The sequence below is a fragment of the Culex pipiens genome, chromosome 2 (assembly GCF_016801865.2).
Source record: "Culex pipiens pallens isolate TS chromosome 2, TS_CPP_V2, whole genome shotgun sequence".
In the NCBI taxonomy this organism is placed as follows: Eukaryota; Metazoa; Arthropoda; class Insecta; order Diptera; family Culicidae; genus Culex; species Culex pipiens.
In genome coordinates this window covers 127,871,586-127,891,136 of record NC_068938.1, presented here as the reverse complement: position 1 = coordinate 127,891,136, position 19,551 = coordinate 127,871,586, and the positions used below count along the sequence as shown (strand labels likewise).

At 36.6% G+C, this 19,551-nt stretch overlaps 1 protein-coding gene across 2 annotated transcripts in view; it reads right to left on the bottom strand.

Moving 5' to 3' along the window:
* The window catches only part of LOC120412525 (uncharacterized), a 788,684-nt gene that overhangs the window by 222,961 nt on the left and 546,172 nt on the right, over window positions 1-19,551 (bottom strand). Inside the window, exons 1-2 of one of the 2 annotated variants that reach the window (XM_039573022.2) lie at window positions 17,615-17,960; window positions 12,153-13,576 (exon numbers count right to left, since the gene is read on the bottom strand). The exons of the other annotated variant lie outside the window; for it this stretch is intronic. Coding sequence (XP_039428956.1) covers window positions 12,153-12,209 — 57 coding nt within the window. The 5' untranslated portion in view covers window positions 12,210-13,576; window positions 17,615-17,960. Of the gene's footprint in view, window positions 1-12,152; window positions 13,577-17,614; window positions 17,961-19,551 lie in introns of those variants that run through there. 2 annotated transcript variants of the gene reach the window in all.

Genomic DNA, 19,551 nt, shown 5'->3' with positions numbered 1-19,551 from the left:
AGGCCAGGAAGCCTCTCAAGACGACAGGGATCGTCTTAAGATGTCAGAAAACGATATAAGAGGTAAAGAGACAATTCAAGAAGTTTAGGAACGCCAGGATGCCATGATATGTCTAAAGTCATCAGGAAACATCAAGAGACGATTCAAGAAGCCTTGAGACGATCTACAACGTTTGAAAATGTTTAAAGACTTCAATGAACATCTCAAGCATCAATGTCTCAAGACGCCGGAAAACGTCTTTAGACACACAACAATGTCGATGAGAACAGGTAACGTCTTATGCCGTCATTAAACATCTTATGATGTCAGAAAACGTCTCGTCAGGACGTCACGAAACGTATCATGACGGCAGGAAACGTCTTAAAACGTCAGGAACCATCAGGAGACGATGTATGTCGTCAGAAGACGTCTAAATATGTCTCATCAGAAAACGATTTAAGACGTTTAGAGTCAATTCAATACGTTATACTCGTCTGAATAAGTAAAAACGTTTTAAGTCGTCAGGAAATACCTCAAACCATAATAAAACGACAAAAGATGCCAGGATATATTTCTTCAGGCTCCAGGAAAGTAAAAAAGTAATCAAGAAACGTTTCAAGACGTCAGTGAACGTCAAGAAATGATTTAAGATGCCAGGGGGCGATTCAGGACGTCCGAAAACTTTTAAAAACTTCAAAAAAGCAAGATAAAGATAACACAGTCCAACAAGATTTTGTCTCTGAGACGAGAATATGTGTTCCTAGTAGAATTTTGCCTGCTGAATCCGTATCCGGGTCCAGAATTGCTCCAAATGGTCCCAATTTTGAGATACACCCGTTTGAAATGTTAGTTTAGGCCAAAATTAGCTACTTTGTCGACTATTTTACAAAAAAAACTATTGAATAAACAAATAAACCAATACATGTATCTTAAAGTGCACGTTTTCCCCTTTCTGAAACACCCCTGGTTTTTAAAATTTGATTGTTTCTACGCATATTTATAGCCATTTTAAAATTATATTTTCAGTTGGTTGTCATTCAAGTTTTTCCAACTTGCATGCAAGTCAAATTCTAATTTTAAAATGGCTATAAATATGCGTAGAAACAATCAAATTTTAAAAACCAGGGGTGTTTCAGAAAGGGGAGAACGTGAACTTCAAGATACATGTATTGGTTTATTTGTTTATTCAATAGTTCTTTTGTAAAATAGTCGACAAAGTAGCTAATTTTGGCCTAAACTAACATTTCAAACGGGTGTATCTCAAAATTGGGACCATTTGGAGCAATTCTGGACCCAGATTCGGATTCAGCAGGCAAAAATCTACTAGGAACACATATCTTCGTCTCAGAGACAAGAAACATTTGATTTTTTGTTGAACTGTGTAATCATTAGGTGACGTCAGAGAACTTCTTATATGAAAGGAACGTCTCAAGACGTCAGGAGACGATTCAGGACGTCAGAAATCATCTTAAGACTTCATCTTCTCCTCAAGACGTTCAAAACGTTTCCAGACGCTAGACGGCCAAAGACGGTCGAAAACAACTTAAAATGACTGAAAATGTCAAGAAATCTCTCAATATGTAAGAAAACGTCTCAAGACGAAATTTTTAGTTAAAAACAAAGAGTTTCAACGCTTTATCCCGCTGAACCGCTTCATCAAATTTCAACTCTACCAAACACTTCATGAAAATCCAAAAACCCCAATTAGCATCCCTCAAGCATTTTCCGTCCAAAAACTTCAAAACCCAAACTCGTTCAGCTCGCATTTCGACACATTCGGGACGACATTCTCCAGAGACCGATTAGTGCGCGGGTACAGCTGGCCAAGTCATGCCGCAGCTGCCGAAAGAAACTTTTTTTTCCCTCCGTGCACTTCTTCGGCCGTCTTCTTGGTCTAGGCCCAAAGTAGGTGCTCCAGAAATCTCGAGTGGCCCTCTTGAGTGCAACTTCGCTCAAGTGACCTTGCCTGGTCGTTCAGACGTGGATTTTTTTTTCTTCTTCTCTCTGTTTGAGAAAAACTTCTGACGAGGGCCAATAATTTGCCGTGGTTCGTCTTCTTCGCCAAGTCGACAAAGTCGACAAAAGTGGTAATTATCGTCGTATGCGATTCTCTCTCGCCTTCTTGTTTTATGAAACTTGGCGATTTGCGAACGGAGATAGGATTGTAACACTTTTCAATTTATTAGCTCGCCCGAGGGGGTCGACTTCAATTGAAATAAGTTGGGTTAAAGTTGTAAAAAAAAAGTAATTTGCAACTCACCAAGTTGGAAAACACTTTCCAATCGGAGAATCAATTTTCCCAGCGCTTAACGATGTAACATTGTATGAAGCGTACTAAAAAAATCATTATTATTTTCAATAACACAATTTTGTGGCCAGCTCATATTTCATCACAAGCCACAAACGATCTCGCTGGCTCCGCTTTTTTTTGTTGGCTTCAAAGCCCTGCGCGGTAATGATTTTTTTAACGGCCCACAATTAAACGAAAATTATCACTTAATTTGTTTTGCATTTTTATTTGCAGCCCAGCCCCGGAATCGGCTGTGACGGAATTCGAACGTGTCCGTTTTACGTGCTTTCTGGCGCTGGCACTTGGAGGGTGTTATTAAAATTCCATCCATGGTTTGAGTTTGGTGGCGGCGCCTCCGGATTTCTTGAGACTGATTGGACAGGAGGCGAAGTGACCGCTGCTGCTGGGCAGTAAATTTCGCACGTCACGATCTACTTCTGGGTCGTACGATTCCGGTGGCGATAACTGGACGTTCTTTGTCGTTTCGAAAGAGTTATTGAGGGAAAAAAGTTGTGAGAAAAATGCTCTCAATTTTACTCATTTTATAAAGTAATAACAATTATAAAATGCTCTCAAAGATGCACAGCACTCAAATAAGAGGGTCGACGCACAAATTGAGAGATAAAAGCTCAAAAATCGTTTGAGAGAATTTTACTCTCAGCTTGTGTTCAATGTGTAGTTGGCACTTCGAGAGAATTTTGCTCTTAATGTCACTACAGTTCTCTCATTTTGCAATCGGACGTCTACTTTTTATGAATAAATTATCAATTGTCTGCAGACATGCAGAGTTTTATACAAACAGTGTCAGAGAAGGGTTAAGAGATAGTATCAAATTTGATCAGCTTTGGCTAACATAAACACACTCGTCTGCGAGGTTGCGTCAAAGGAAGGAAGACAAAACTCTCTCTTTCATAATTATCTCTCAAGTTGCCGGGCAAAAACACAGCTCAAATTTGCTAAATTGAGAGAACACACACACATAAATATGAACCGTTTTGTGGGTTGATTTGTGGAGGGCAGTTCCTTGACCATCAATCGTATCAATTGCAAGGGAAAGGAAAAAGAATTTTTCTTGTAATTGTCGATGAAAACAAACAAACCAACTATTCAGTTCAAAAATAGGGTTCTCTTCCCTAGACTTTACCCCACTAAAACATATGTGGGGGGAACTGAGCAATTTTTGACCATACCCTTTTCCGCCGTCATCATTCGTCTGCCGTCGATTCACGGTATACAGTTAATGGATTGAACATCCCAAAGCCCAAATTACCTAGCCAATTCCCGGCGGGGAGGCCTTCAGGGTGTGGGGATGCTCATTATTGTTTTCTCTTCCTCACAAACTCTATTTTTCAATGGCAAGCTTTGCACAAGCGCCAGACACAACTTGTTTACAATTCAAGGGTCAACAACAAATGTGCTTTGCACACACCCCCCAAATTGCCCCAATAATCATTATCGTCATCGTCATTTTTTTAGCTTTTTTTTTGCGGTGCAAAGACCATTCGAGAAAGAATTTCATTGTGGCTGCTGGCTGGCAACACTGTCCCGGCAGCGATGGAAGATTTCTTGTGCAATTTTTTTTTTTTGGCAAATCATTCCGAAGGTCATTATAACGTTTCTTTGCGGGTTTTGGTTATGGCTTCCGTTGCTTTTAACGTGTTTTCTTTGGTTGAGCGTTTCGCGTGCAACTGGGCAGGTTGAAAGATTTGAAAATGTTATTTTAGAACAAATTTGAAAATTATGCATTATTACACCCAGAACTAGGCATCGGCATACGAGAGGATAAAGAGCGCGATTCGGTAGTAAAATTGTACTGTGTGCGGACGGAGAGGATAAATCCCGAAATTACCGAGAGTACTTTACTCATGGTTCATTTTCCAAAAAAGTTCATCTATCAAAAAAAAGTACCGGTACCGAGACTCGAACCCAAGACCCTCGACATATTGAACCGTGCCTTTGCCGTATGGGCCACAATGGTTCGGTGACTAAGTGGCGGTCGTTTGTCCATATAAGCCACTCATAGGATGAATTGTTCCAATGAACGAATGAACACGCGAGAGGACTATACTCTCGCAATATAGCACTTTCCTCACGTTTCTTTTCGTGAGGACTATCCCCTCGTTCTTTAACTTTGGGTGTATGCTCTATTTTTTGTTCTTTGTAAACTTGTAAAGTGCTGCAAAAATCGAGCTTTGAGATGTTCAAGGCACCGTCAGATTGAAGGTTTGATGAATGATCTGTTTAATACTGGGTTCAAAAAAAGTGCTGAAACGTAAATTTTTCAGCATTTAAAACACATGAAACAAACAAATCAACAAGTAGCAATCTCCTAATATATTCGGAATTGTAAAATTATCTAAATTCCTACAGTCGTCACTGTACTCCACCAGTAAGCGTGCCATTTGTATGACGGTGAGCAGTTTTGGCACACTCGGTACATGTTTTGGGTCACAGCGTGCCCAAATTGACGATAGTTTCTTGAACTGCTGCCAGCGCACAACTGTTTGATTTGGGAAGCTTCGGGTTGGGGACTGCTAATTTACCGCAGGTAGAGATGTGGTTGGGCATTTAAAGTGGTGATTTGGGACTTGTTGTTTGGGGACTTTAGTACAGTTAAATTTATTTGTTTATTTTTGTAGTTTGGTTTTCTTTGCCGAGAAAATTCAAATTAGATCAAAGGCTATATTTGGAAAACTTCGGTCCGTACAGAAAATTTAAATTAAATTTTACTTAACTTAAATATAGTTTTAATGAAACAAGGATATTTTTTATAAGAATAATGTTACTTAAAGATACATACTTTTTGTTGTTGTCAAATTTTCAAATCATCATCATCAATACTTTCAATGTTATACAAATGAAGGGCGAATCTTTAATACATTTATAGCTCTTGTAAAAATTCAAAAATCAGCATCGAAAACTTAAAATGAAAATTAGGTGATTCTTAATGAATATCATAATTTTCGTAAAGATTACCCCTTTTTAATATCTTAAAATCACTCAATTTTTAATATTTTCAAATCTAAAAATAAAAAAAATAAAAATTGAAATAACAAACCATTGTCTCAATATTTGAATTAAAAAAGTTTTTAAGGTGCATTTTACACCTGTCGGTTGTTTTGCAATCATTAGTTTTCAAAATATCAAAGTATTGAAGAGATTTTTTTTTCGCCGAAAAAAAAAACTTTTTGCGGTGCTGTACATTAGAATTCCACAAAAATTGAAAATATTGTTGATCGATTCCAGACATGCTAAATATGACGCAGGAAAATGCATTTCTAATTGTTTTCAGTTGGTTAGACTTCGACTTCCGGCCTAAAACAACAGTAAAAAACAAATCGGGGAAATAGTTCATTCTCGGGAATGAGTCATGATGTGAAATGAGATTCTGGGGAATGGTACTCTGAAGGTTAGTATTCTGGGGAATGAGAGAGAGTCCTTACAAGATCTTTTATGTTTTGAGTAAAATGATCAACGCTTTGATTTATTATCAATGTATTTGAGATGTATTTTTATAATGCTGCTTTTTACCTTAATTTATAGTTTTACAGACATCTTTTGATCAATTATTTAAGTCATTGAATTGAATTTTGTATGAATTTGAAATCAAATCTTTAACTTATATTAACTCTTAAATTTAACTTTTATTTCCAATTTTCAGGTTTTTGTATCTCGTTTGTCTCATTTTGTGTATCATTTTATAATTTCATAATAAGCTATAGCTATATTCAGTTAAGTTTTTAGGTAGTATTATTTAATCTAAAGTCATACATTGCTGCTTGATTTGTTGAATTTTGCAAAAGAAATCACAATTCACAATACTTATTTTGAAAGAAGGCCAAAATTGCACAAAAAAACTCTTTTCAAACTATTGTCGAAGTCACACAAAACAAGTCAAACTATAAAAAGGAAACCCATCAGTTTAAAAATTAAATGGTCTTCTTTCCAATAGGAGATCAAATATTATTTGGTAAATTAATTTTTGGATTATATATTTTTAAAATTGAAGCTCAGCTAGAGGCAAGTTTAAGTTCTTTAATTACTTTCGTAAATATTGATAAAATAGCCTATTTTATCAATAAAAGGTTTCGAGCAAGGGTCCTGATTGCTTCAAAACGACTCATTCAATCGCGACCACAAATTGAATGTGACAAAAACTGCTCTGACCGTTTCCTACCGTTTGTCGCTTCCACACCAATCGTTACAGAATACTCTTTCTTTGCTCTCCCTCTCACTTTTTATCGGGTAGTACAGCGAATGGTTCAGAGAGACCGACTGCGTTATGTCGCTCAGTCGCTGAGTTGAAATAGTGTGTGATCGACTTTATTTCACTCGGTTATTTAACTTCTTAAAATCTATGTTATCAAAAATAATTTGCAATTTTGTTGATAAAACGACATAGAAGATGCATTTACAAGCAATTTCCATCACTTCAAATAAAAAATTACGACAAACTGTGGTAGTGCAGGCCAAAAGAGCGCCTAGCTGGTATGTTGTTAGATTCTCTCCTCTCTGAACGTATTCGTGTGTGACTCGAGTTGACGGACGGAGTACAGTCATCCCTCATATTCGGAACAGTTTACAGATCGGCCAATGTTCAACAAATCATATAAAATCGATAATTGAACATAATAATTTGCTTTTACCTTCATGTGAAAGCTTTTCTTGCGATCTTTCGATTGATGTATAGACCGGCTGTACATTTTTACGTTTTATATCAAGTTTTCAAAGAAAAACATTGACCTTTGAAATCCACAAATTTGGAACACCTTTTTCTTACGATGTAAACAAAGTTTTTTTTCTCTCCAGGAGTACATATTTTTTACAAAATAATGACTTTGCACTCTGAAACCAATAAAATACATGCTTAGTAATGTTTTATGAATGGTCTGATAACTTTTTTGTGAAAATATCAGTTAAATTCAGGTGTTCCACAATTGTGGGAGACACAATAACATCCCACAATCATGGAACAGGCAATTTGGAGGCAGTGTTTTGGTGCTCTGGATAAAATGGTCTTGAAATGCAGTTTTTGTTTAAAAAGTATTACTTTTACTAGTGAAATAGCAAGAGAATGTCCAAATAAAGGCCCTAAAAATAGCAGGGTCGGCAGAAAAGTTGCATTTTGCATTCTATTGACAAATTACCACAAAAGTGTTCCGAATTTGTGGGTGTTCCGAATATGTGGGATGACTGTAGGCAAAGAAATTCACGAACTATTTGTGTCGCTGGGAGAAGCGGCACTCATGGCACTCAAACACAACAAAACTCGCTCTCCCGTCTCTTTCCCGCTCATGTGCTTTTAAACGAAGGAACTCAATTTTGACAAGCGCTGCACTAAGTGACGACGCTTCTCTCTCAGGTTCTTTAGATTAAGCAATTCGCTGGCAGCCTGAGTGTAGTGTTCACTCACGACTGGTTGCGAGCTCCAGTCGGCAAAGATTCGCTCGGTGATGAGTGAGTGATTTCTGATCTTAGAACCGAAAATCAGGACCCTTGAAAATAGGATATTCACAGGTAATATTATTAAGAACTGTTTGATTGAAGAGTTTACTAAATCAAATTGCCCTGCTGTTACTGAATAATTTTCATAAATCATAAATGTCATAATTGTCCAAAATGATTTTAAATTAACAGACTTATGATGATTTAGGTGGAAAACTCGTATTGTTCAAATCGTTTGAGCTACTTACCGTAATCGTTTTTCTTATCGATTAATTACTATCTTTTGAAAATCATCAATATTCCTTCAATTTAGATTTCTAAATCTCCTCATCCTCCCATCAAATCCTCTTCAAATTTTCAAACAAATTGAAAGCCCAAACCCAGATCGGTTTGGTCAGAACAGCTATTGATTAAATCTGTAAAGCCCCAATGCTTCACCGACCATAATCTCCTGCCCACACACAGCTGATGCCTCCACGTTCAACTTTGATTGAAGTTCTTCTTCTGCTCAGCCGCCATGCCCAGCATCATGCTCAGCACCCAGACACGTTTCCCACATCCTGAAGCTTTCCAGGACAACAAGAGAGAGAGCCGGAGCCAGAACCTAAAATCCAAATTCAAATATATTTATTATCCTTGGACTTGGGAGGAGGATCTCCACTCCGGGGACTTCCGTTCCATGTTTCAGTCACGTTCTGGAACTTGTCCGACTGGTTCGAGTTCGAGTCCCCCCTTCCTCAGGGGGGCACCCCTTAGAAAGGCTAAATTTTTCATGCCATTAATAAATGATTACCAGGAGCTTGAACCTGAGCCAACCCCGACTCCGAGCGAGTGGGGTGGTTGTTGGGAGACACAACCCCTCACAGAGGGAAATTAATTTTCAATAATTAAAACCAGCCCGGAAGAAATTGCCTCCGGAACCGAGTCTTCGAAGTGTTCTTCTACTGCTTGAGAAGAGTTGTTGGTTGGTTTGGTTTGGTTTGGGTGCGGTTTCACGTTCTCAGGCAAGAAGAGATGGTCGTGCGGTTGAAGATTCGAGACGCTATTCCGAGTTGTGCGGCTTTTCCTCTCCGGGGAGTTGCTCATCAATGTCGGCCGTCGTTCGTTCGTTGGCACAGAGGACCGGCTCCCTAGTATTTCCATTTCATTTCGAGAAAACGAGACTTGCATGACGACATCTAATCGATCTGCTGTCAGTTGCGCGCGGGAATGCTCGTAGCTGCTTTCCACTGCTGGCCAACGTGCTGAAAATGCAGCAGAACTGAACGTCGGAACTACCGGCGTCGTGCACCCAAAGTCTGAGAGATTCATTAAAACTGCCAGTTCTGCACAGCGCCGAAATGGCTTTCCACTTTGCTCTGGGAGGGTCATGTTTGTTGGCAGGCCAAGCAGTTCGCCTCCGCAGATGTCAGAGGCGAAACTGAAGAAGGTGCACGGAAAAAATTGCAGACTTACGAGAGCGGCCAAATCTACTGACAATGTTGACATAGCTCAACAGAAGCTGAAGCTTTGACAAACAACGAGGAAAAATCGAAAAAAAAGTTAACAATATTTACTTTTTGTTTTTTTTCTAGTAAGATTTCTCCGTGCACGATTTCAAACCCTGTGAGAATTTAGAGTGTTCCGTTTGAAATTGATTGAAATTTGAAATGAATTTCTATTGCTAGCGCCACGTCAGTCGGACTTCTTTTTTTTGGACCTCCATGGATCACATTCGAGAAGGAGGAAGTCTCGTCGTTTGAACTGCTGCTGATTTTGCTTAGGCCCTTTTTTCGAAAAAAAAAAAACTGGAAAACTCTCCCGATGGTGATTTCGATTTGAAGGGTATCGATTGTTTTTCTTTCATTTTCCGATGGAAATCGGTTTGCTCACTCTGGGAGAGTGAGCTTCTGCTTTCACTTCTGACATCGTGTATTGCGTGCAGGTTTTTCCACAGTTTCCACTGGGTTGATTTTCCGGGAGCTCTTGGGCCTGTCCCGATGTGGTGCGAATGAAATTGGCTAGAGGGCGTTTGGGTGCGAAACGAGACGAGGTTCTTTTGATCTCTCGCCGTGTGCGGAGGGCGATTAGAAGGGAGAAAGTCTACCAGAAGGTTGATTCTGGCTGATGAAGGTCTCGAGTGCTGCTGGTGGGGATTTATGCCAGTGAGATGCCTGCTGGAGCGAATGTGTTTCGCAGGATAAGAGGTAGGATTATTGCTTGAAAGCTCCGGTGATGGAAGGTTAGGATGATTGCTGGCAATAGACGTCATTTGGGGGAGATCATGTTGAGTTTGATTTTTTTTTGTGGCTTGAAAGTAATGCAATAACCCAAAATAATCATACTTCAAATAAACTTTGAAATGGTTCCAACCAACTTTCAGAACTCATAAAGATTTCATCATTTTATGATTTAATGATTTTATGATTTTATGATTTTATGATTTTATGATTTTATGATTTTATGATTTTATGATTTTATGATTTTATGATTTTATGATTTTATGATTTTATGATTTTATGATTTTATGATTTTATGATTTTATGATTTTATGATTTTATGATTTTATGATTTTATGATTTTATGATTTTATGATTTTATGATTTATGATTTTATGATTTTATGATTTTATGATTTTATGATTTATGATTTTATGATTTTATGATTTTATGATTTTATGATTTTATGATTTTATGATTTTATGATTTTATGATTTTATGATTTTATGATTTTATGATTTTATGATTTTATGATTTTATGATTTTATGATTTTATGATTTATGATTTTATGATTTTATGATTTTATGATTTTATGATTTTATGATTTTATGATTTTATGATTTTATGATTTTATGATTTTATGATTTTATGATTTTATGATTTTATGATTTTATGATTTTATGATTTTATGATTTTATGATTTTATGATTTTATGATTTTATGATTTTATGATTTTATGATTTTATGATTTTATGATTTTATGATTTTATGATTTTATGATTTTATGATTTTATGATTTTATGATTTTATGATTTTATGATTTTATGATTTTATGATTTTATGATTTTATGATTTTATGATTTTATGATTTTATGATTTTATGATTTTATGATTTTATGATTTTATGATTTTATGATTTTATGATTTTATGATTTTATGATTTTATGATTTTATGATTTTATGATTTTATGATTTATGATTTTATGATTTTATGATTTTATGATTTTATGATTTTATGATTTTATGATTTTATGATTTTATGATTTTATGATTTTATGATTTTATGATTTTATGATTTTATGATTTTATGATTTTATGATTTTATGATTTTATGATTTTATGATTTTATGATTTTATGATTTTATGATTTTATGATTTTATGATTTTATGATTTTATGATTTTATGATTTTATGATTTTATGATTTTATGATTTTATGATTTTATGATTTTATGATTTTATGATTTTATGATTTTATGATTTTATGATTTTATGATTTTATGATTTTATGATTTTATGATTTTATGATTTTATGATTTTATGATTTTATGATTTTATGATTTTATGATTTTATGATTTTATGATTTTATGATTTTATGATTTTATGATTTTATGATTTTATGATTTTATGATTTTATGATTTTATGATTTTATGATTTTATGATTTTATGATTTTATGATTTTATGATTTTATGATTTTATGATTTTATGATTTTATGATTTTATGATTTTATGATTTTATGATTTTATGATTTTATGATTTTATGATTTTATGATATGATGATTTTATTTATTTTTACAACAAATTCATTTGGACATCGTTAATCATTCATAAGAATCGTTTGAATTCCTATTATTACATTTTCGTACATCAATCGAAATGCTTCCAAGAACTGTCAATATGCGCAAATTCACGCGCGCCTCATTCCTCAATTCCAACCCAGATTCCCGCAATCGTGCACATCAAATCAATGCGGGGCCTGAAACCGCGTTCAATTAATCAAAGAAAATTATCAATAGCAAATCTGCCGCCACCAAAACATCACGGTCCGCCACGATATATTCGCGTCGTTTACTGTACGAATGTGTCTGTGGTTTGAGGTCTTCGTCGACCATTTCTCCGGTCCCAGCCATCAATCAATCTTGCCCAGAGTGGCTTCCGAACTTTGCGTAATACAACGCACGTGGTGCGTAGAATTGGTGGATCAACCCGATTAAAGAATTTTTCAAAGTTACAGTAGAATTGAAGGCTTGTTTATTAGTATTAAAGAATAAACGGTAAAATAACCATAAAACCTATGGTAAATGTATAGTTTTTAACGGTTCTTCCACATTTTTCAATGGTAAATGATGTATTTTGCTTATCCGGGTAGGACAAACCATCAGCCACAGATTGGGTCACCCATTACCTAGCACGCGTAGCGATTAATCAAAACAGGAAAACTAAGCTTAGAACCAACCTTTTTGCCGTCACGGAACTTGACGGTTCCCTCGATAATTGAGCTAATATCCACCATGATGCTGGAATGCTGCTGGACACCGATAGATGAAAAAGTTGGCACTTGGTTTTGTTTCTTTCACCCTTTTTTTCCCCTCTGCTCTGCACTACACTACACTGAATTGGCACCGAATTGGCATCGATTTCCTTTGATTTCAATTAATTTAGCACTTCCAATCAGCATCAACGGGCCCCAGGTAATCGTATCAACTTTGGCACAGCACACACGCGTTCAATTTCCAGGTTTCTCTTTTTTGTTGCACTCTCTCTCTCTATCTCTCTCGCTTCCCCCAGGGGGAGGGAAGTTGATTGGCCACTATTGGCGGGGCGCCCTGGATCTATCAATCACATTCATCTCACACGCGATTTGTCCAACTTCAACTTGGGGTGTGGAGGGGACCGGATTTGCACGTTCAAAAAAAAAGCGGATCAAGTGCAGAATATTTGATGATTTTTTTCGTTCGTCACTCGATACTCATTTGTGAGGCGTAATCGGGATAGCGAGGTTTCACTGTGTTTTGTTTTTAATTAAGCCCGTGCATTGCTTCGGAATAAATATTTTCCGATCGCCAACAACCGGGAACGCCCGAGTCCGGAGTCCAGAGTCCAGACATGGTCCATAATAAATGAGCCACAATTAATTATTCATCGCGGTCGTCCGCCGGAGCCGGTGCGCTGGCACCCCCGCGGGACCACACACCGGGACACGGGACATATCGGTCCTGGCCAGCGATCTGACGATGCGTGAAATTCTTCCTGGTGGACTCAATTTCCGGACCGCTTTTTTGCCAACTTTTTTGTTTTTGCTCTTTTTCCCTCCGTGTAAGTCCACGTGCCTCGTGCACGCTGCCTCTTCCCACCCACGTGGTAGGATTTTGCGGTTTATTTCCGCGCCACAAACGTCTTCTTCTTTTTCGTCTTCCACCTCCCCCCGAAATGGGTGCCGGCCTCACCGTTGTGGGGGATTTAATTTCGGCAATCCGGTCAGACGGTCATTAATTTTGCACACTGGTGAAACGGTCCACGACGACGGGGCTTTTTTTCCTCCTCCTTTGTTGATTCCGGATTGCAGGCGGAAAAAATCTCACCTGGCGGGGCTCTCACGTATAACAGACACACACACAAAGATGAAATGGCCGGAGGTTGCGAAAACACACACACGTCACGTCACGACTATGGTGTATTGCGGGAACAACTTTTCATTAAGCTCGATAAGTTATAATTCACTAATTTTCCTCGGCGAAGCTTCCGATTTCCGCCCACGGCATCAACAAAGCGATTGGTTTCTTCTTTGTCAACGGATATTATGGAAGGTGTTTTAACGGTTTTTTGGCACTGGTTTACTGTTCAGTGTATTTTGTTTTTTGGGTAAATTTTAGGGCTGATCTGCAAAATAAACAAATTTGTTGTGAACTGGCTTGACTTGAACATCAAATCAATTTGTAAGATTTAAACTGTTTATGATAAACTTATGCTATATTGAACAATATTTTATAACCTTTTCACGTTTCGTCCAACTGGAATGCACCATAAACTGAGGTTTCAAAGCAAGGCTTCTACAAGCATTAAGTTTTTGAATTAATTTAATCTGACCTTATTAGAACAAACTATAAATCCCAAAATACGTAATAAAATTGTAAAAAAATACCCCATGTTTCATAAAAGTTTTCAAAATTTAAATTTGATCTCATTTGCTCAACATTATGTAAAAGTAATTCCCGAAAAACAAGTAAATTTTACATTACAAACATAAAAAGTATATATTCGATATTTTTTTCCAAAAAAAAAAAGAAAATGTACCATACCAGGCATTTTTACTAATGGTTCTTGATAAATTTAGAATTTTGTCCAAATTAAGCACTTACAATTCAATCATGCAAAATTCAGAAAAAAAATCTTCTCCAAAATTCATGTTTTATTATTTTCGATGTTAAAAGTTCGATGTAAATTTAAAATAATCAAATTGATATTTTTTTGCGGGATTTGAATTTTATTTTAAATAACATTAAGGTTCTTTCGATGATTCAATTTATTTGTGCATGTTTAATAAACAATTTGCACGTTGATAACTGATAAAGCAGTGATTCTCAATGGTGATACCGGGCCTACTTGATTTACATGGCAGGGGGTTCCAGCCTAGAAGAAGGTTGAGAATCGCTGTGATAAAGTTATCAACGATAATAAGGGCTAGTGATTTTGTGAAATTTGAATTAATCTATTGGCAAATAACTGCCAGTGATTCAAAAATTCCGCAAGATTTTCAACCGGCAATTTTTTGCAAATATCGCGAGGAAATTGAAAAAAAAAGTTTATCAATAAAGTTTTTTTTAAATACACAATGCATCTTGAAAAAAAAATTGTTAATCATTTAGAAATGTTTGAAAATTTTCTGGAATGATCAATAACAATTGTTTGAAAAAATGCTAAAGTTCGCCTTAACTTTTTTTTATGTATTAAAATTTTCCTATTACTGAAAGCCTTGACAATGTAGTATCAACTATTTTACTTATTGTACATTTGCTAAATCTGTGTTTTGCTTTGGAAATATTTTAAAATTAAAGTTCTCAAATCTCTGTAAAATAAGAAAAGCTGAATCGTAAATTCGGCTGATGAAAATTCAACGAAATTTCAGAAAATTAATTTCAAAGTTTTTTTCAATGCATCATTCTTTATCCTGAACTACTGTTAACTTTTAAAGTAACTTTCGTAAAAAAATATTCTGGAATAACAATTTGTGCGAATAAAACTTTCACAAAATACCGTTACTTTTGAAAATTACATTTTTATATAATTTGAATCTTCAAATATTTTTGAATAAATAGAATGCCACACATTTGTTGCCTTTCTTACTATTTAAAAATATGGCTGTTTAAGGAAATTGCAATCGAAAGCACTGGACAAACATTGTGAAAAAAATGCATCGTTTTCAATATATGACCACTTAAAATTTTATTAAAACGAGATATTTTCAGTTTTTAGTTTTTTTTTTTTTGAAATTGTGCTCGTGATAGATCACTTCCAGATTTTTTTCAGATGGTTAAAAAAATGTCTAAGAAACATTGAAGATTGGACTTTTGGTTGCTGAGATAAGTGAAAAATTGTCAGGAAATTGAAGTTTGTGAAGTCTTACTGAAGTCTCACCATTTTCGTTTGTTAAAATTTTCTGATCTTTTTTAAAAAATATATATAAAAGAATTTGTATCAAAGCTGATGTTCCAAAAATATATTGAATATTTTGCACTTTTTTTAAATATTTTCAAAATGTTTTCAAACGTCTGTCCTGCTCGTTTCTAATGTAAACATCAACTGACGTGATCAGGAAAGATTCTTTGATTACACGTTGACGTTGGCCCATTTACATTGTTTTTCTTTAAATGTTTCGTTGTTAACATTGAAAATTGTACAATAAGTTGAAAATTTCAATTTGAATTGAAAATTGATAATTTTATATTTTCAAAAAAATGTGTTTCATGTAAATATGAGTATTTAACACAAAAATTTCTAATGTAGTGAAAATCTTTACAAAATATCGTCTCAATTTATACCCATGTTGCAAATCATGAAATTTTCACTTTTTCCATAAACAGAAAAAAAAGTTGAATTTTGGAATGTTGAAAATTTGGTAGGTTGAATATTACCTATTTTTTGAGTAATATTCCTTAAAAATGTGTAAAAATGTGAACCTGATGAATATACACCATAAATTGATGAAAATTCATCATTTTCTCATGTAATATTACAATTTTTTTTGACACAAAATCTGTCACCATTTCCTGATGAATATTACTATCATGTTTTTCTGTGTAAGAAAAAGCTATTTTTAAAAGTATTTTACTCTGCTTCCCTTTTTATATGAAAAATAAGAGGCAAAATATGTAAATGCTTTGTCAAGCCCAACATTTTCACAGAAAAGTTAATAAAATTGCTTTAATTTAAGCGAAAACTTATCTATGTTTGATCTATTTCATTTTAAATTTGGCATATTTATTCTTTAATATAAAAATCTGAAAAAATATTTCAAAAATATTTGATGACAATTTCTTGTTGTTATTGTACGGCTTAAACATATTCTTTTTAACAGCCATCCAATTAAAATTAAATTACCTCAAATAAAGAACGTCAATAAACATAAATCTTAACCAAGCAAATTCTGAAACGAATATTCTCTACCACCTAATTCATGGCTATAAAACCCATCCTCAATTTAAAATCTATCATAATCAATTTGATGTTCAAAAAGCCATTGTTCCGAAAATAAATCAATTCTTCAACAACTTCGTTCGTTCCCTCTAGAATCACCCCCAAATCACCCCAAACCCAACTGCTTCTGCTGCAGTCTACGTTCCTGGGGGCGTTTCAAATTTTGCAACCACTTAGTCATGTTCGACACCGACTCTCATCTGATCTCGTTCACCGTTGCTCGTTCACCTTGTTCCAATTTTTGCCATTATGTCACACGTACGGCCCACAAAAACACAAACACCTAAGCGGTATTAATTAATTTATTGGAAAAATCGCTTCTCTTCCTGGTCCTGGTGCTGCTGCTGTCCGGGGATATCGTGTCCAAACACATAAACTTTGGTGTCTGCACAATCTATTTCCACTTTCGCAAACGATAGATAAAAGCTTTCTCGGGAGCTCTTGATTCCCTGATTTTCACTGTACTTTCACACTGCACACACTCTCTTCAGGGATTTTCTTTTGGGCGGGGAGGGTGTGTTATCGCAAAACCAGACGACGAACACCCACGCCCCTTCAATCCCCTTCCCGTTATCCGGCGATAAGTATTATCAGCAATTTATTCAATATTTCATTTTTTAGCACACACACACACCCAAATTCACCGATCCCCGCACAATGCCCTAACGAAGGCAAATTGAGGAAACATGAATAAATAAAATTTCATTCAGCCTGAAAGATACTTTTCACCGCACGACGAGGCACTTCCGGGCGCGCTCAAAGTGTCCCTCGACGCGCCGAACGTTTTGTTGTGCCGCGCGCGCGAATTTTCCCTCCCGAAACGCACAATACATCTCAATCCGGGGCCACTTGCGAGTTCCGGGCGGCGCCAATCCCCTGCAGCGTCGTTGAATTTTCAATGCCCTCCACACCGGAGAATCATACCCGGAATTCACATGAGTGCAGACACACACGGAGGCACACACTTTTTTGCACAAATACAGACAAGAAGTATTGTACGTGCGATTCTGGCTGATTTCGCGCGGTGGAACGTTAAAATATTATTAAATTCAGCTCTTCTTCACCGCCGAAAGAGAGGGGATCCATCGCCGCACCAAACAAGGATCTTCACTTTGTTCCGAACACTTTTCCAGCGAATCCAGCGTTCAAAGCAGGGGTGGCACGAGACTCCCCCCTTAACAATAAAAGGGGAGACTCCCGACACGATTAGCGGCACATCCTTACCCGCGAAACCACAACCGCGGCGCTTCCGGCGCACATGAAACCGGAAGTTCTTCTTCACACCCTGCCCAAACTACCAAAAAAACCCGCGCCGGACGGCGATCCTGTACGGAACAAAAACGACTCCGGAACGCGCACGGACCGGAATGGTGTGTTCACACGACGCGTACGAACTGCTCCACGACTGAACGCGAACTAAGCAGGCGAACGGGCCCGTTCATGTTGCGCATGTTGGACCACTGAAGAACGGGTCCACGGGTGAAGAGAGCGTGAGAGCGAACCGTGAGAGAGCGCGCGAGCGAAAGAACCAAGAGGCGAGCGCGCGAAACAAAGAGAGAGAGAGTTCATCCCCTTGTCCGCGAGTGAACGCACGCGAACTCTATGAATGACATGAACATGTGCGCGCCTACTGCGAGTGGCCACATGTGGGCAAACACGTGCGCGTTGACGGCGGTGGTGGTGGCTGGGTTTGTTTTGATTCATTTCTGAGAGAGGCAAGCGAAAAAATGAGAGAGGGGAGAGCGTGCGAGCGATTTGCCGTGTGAATGAAACATGTGGTCCACAGATTGCACGCAGCGCCCGGAACCCGGTCCGGGTGATTTATGAGTGGGACTTATGTTGGGAGGGAAAGGTACTGTGATGCTGTGTGGGGTGAAATGGTGGCGACGCCAAGCGGTGAGTAGTGGAAACTGGTTGGTTTTTGGACTTCTATGAAACCGCCTATACTTTCATTTACATCATTTTGTTTAGAGTTTGTTTTCTTTTGTACTGCTTTGTATTTATATTTGGCAGAATATAACTTTAAATTCAGTATTTTATTGCGGGTAAGCGTGGTTGCCTCTCACCCAGTTGGCCTGGGTTCGATCCCAGAAGGGTTCCGGTGGCATTTTTCGAGACGAGATCGGAAGGGAAAGTAAATGTTGGCCCCGGTCTAACCAATCAATCATTCGGACACCTAGTTTCGAGTAGGAATCTCGCAATCAAGAACGGCAAGGCAATGCTGTGGAGCGAATAATTTGATTTGTTTTTGTTTTGGTTATGAAAAAATACCGAATATTTCAAACAAAACAATGTAAATGGGCCAAAGCCAAAGTGTAAACAAACAGTCTGCCCTGCTAACGTCCGTGGATGTTTACATAAGAAACGAGTAGAATAGACTCTTTGTTTACACTTCGGCTTTGGCCCATTTGCATTGTTTTGCTTGATTTGTTTTAGTTTTGAAAGCCTAATTCATTTTCAAAAATTGATCATTTTTCGAAGAATGATAAAAATGATTATCGGTATGATAATCTAAGGCACTAGTCTTATTTGAAAAAAATGTATGTATAAACTCTAATAATTACTAATTAATTTTCTTAAATACTACATTCGGTGGAATGTCCATTTGGTGAAACGATCTTCGGCGAATATATAACTTTCAAAATATTACAGCAAAAAATATCACAAAAAGCTTTTTTATACAAAATCATAGTTATGATATAACCAAAAAATTTCAAAATTTCAATGTATTTATGGAAATAAATCTCAAGTCTTTTCTCGATTTAAGGTCCAAATTTCCATTTCATAAAAAAAACATGCTAAACCAAACGTTAAACAATTTCAAATAGTAACGATCAATTGTACAAGTCTTTAAAATGCAAAATTTAAAATTTCAGCAATAACTTTTTAATGTCTTATGTTTATTCTTTGCATTTTTTTGGAAAGGCAGAAACTTGAGATTAAATTTGCAATTTTGCATTTGTAGTGCGTCCATTCCGGGAATTCCCGGGACAAAAATCCCGGGATTTTTTATATTTTGTCCCGGGAATTCCCGAAATTGGAAAAAATATCAAATTTTTGTCTGGAAATTAAGGTTTGTTGTGGAAAAAGATGAAAAAATTAAGCATATATCCAGAGGGTTTTTTAAGGTCTTATAAGCTTTTGTGTTTTCATATGTTTGT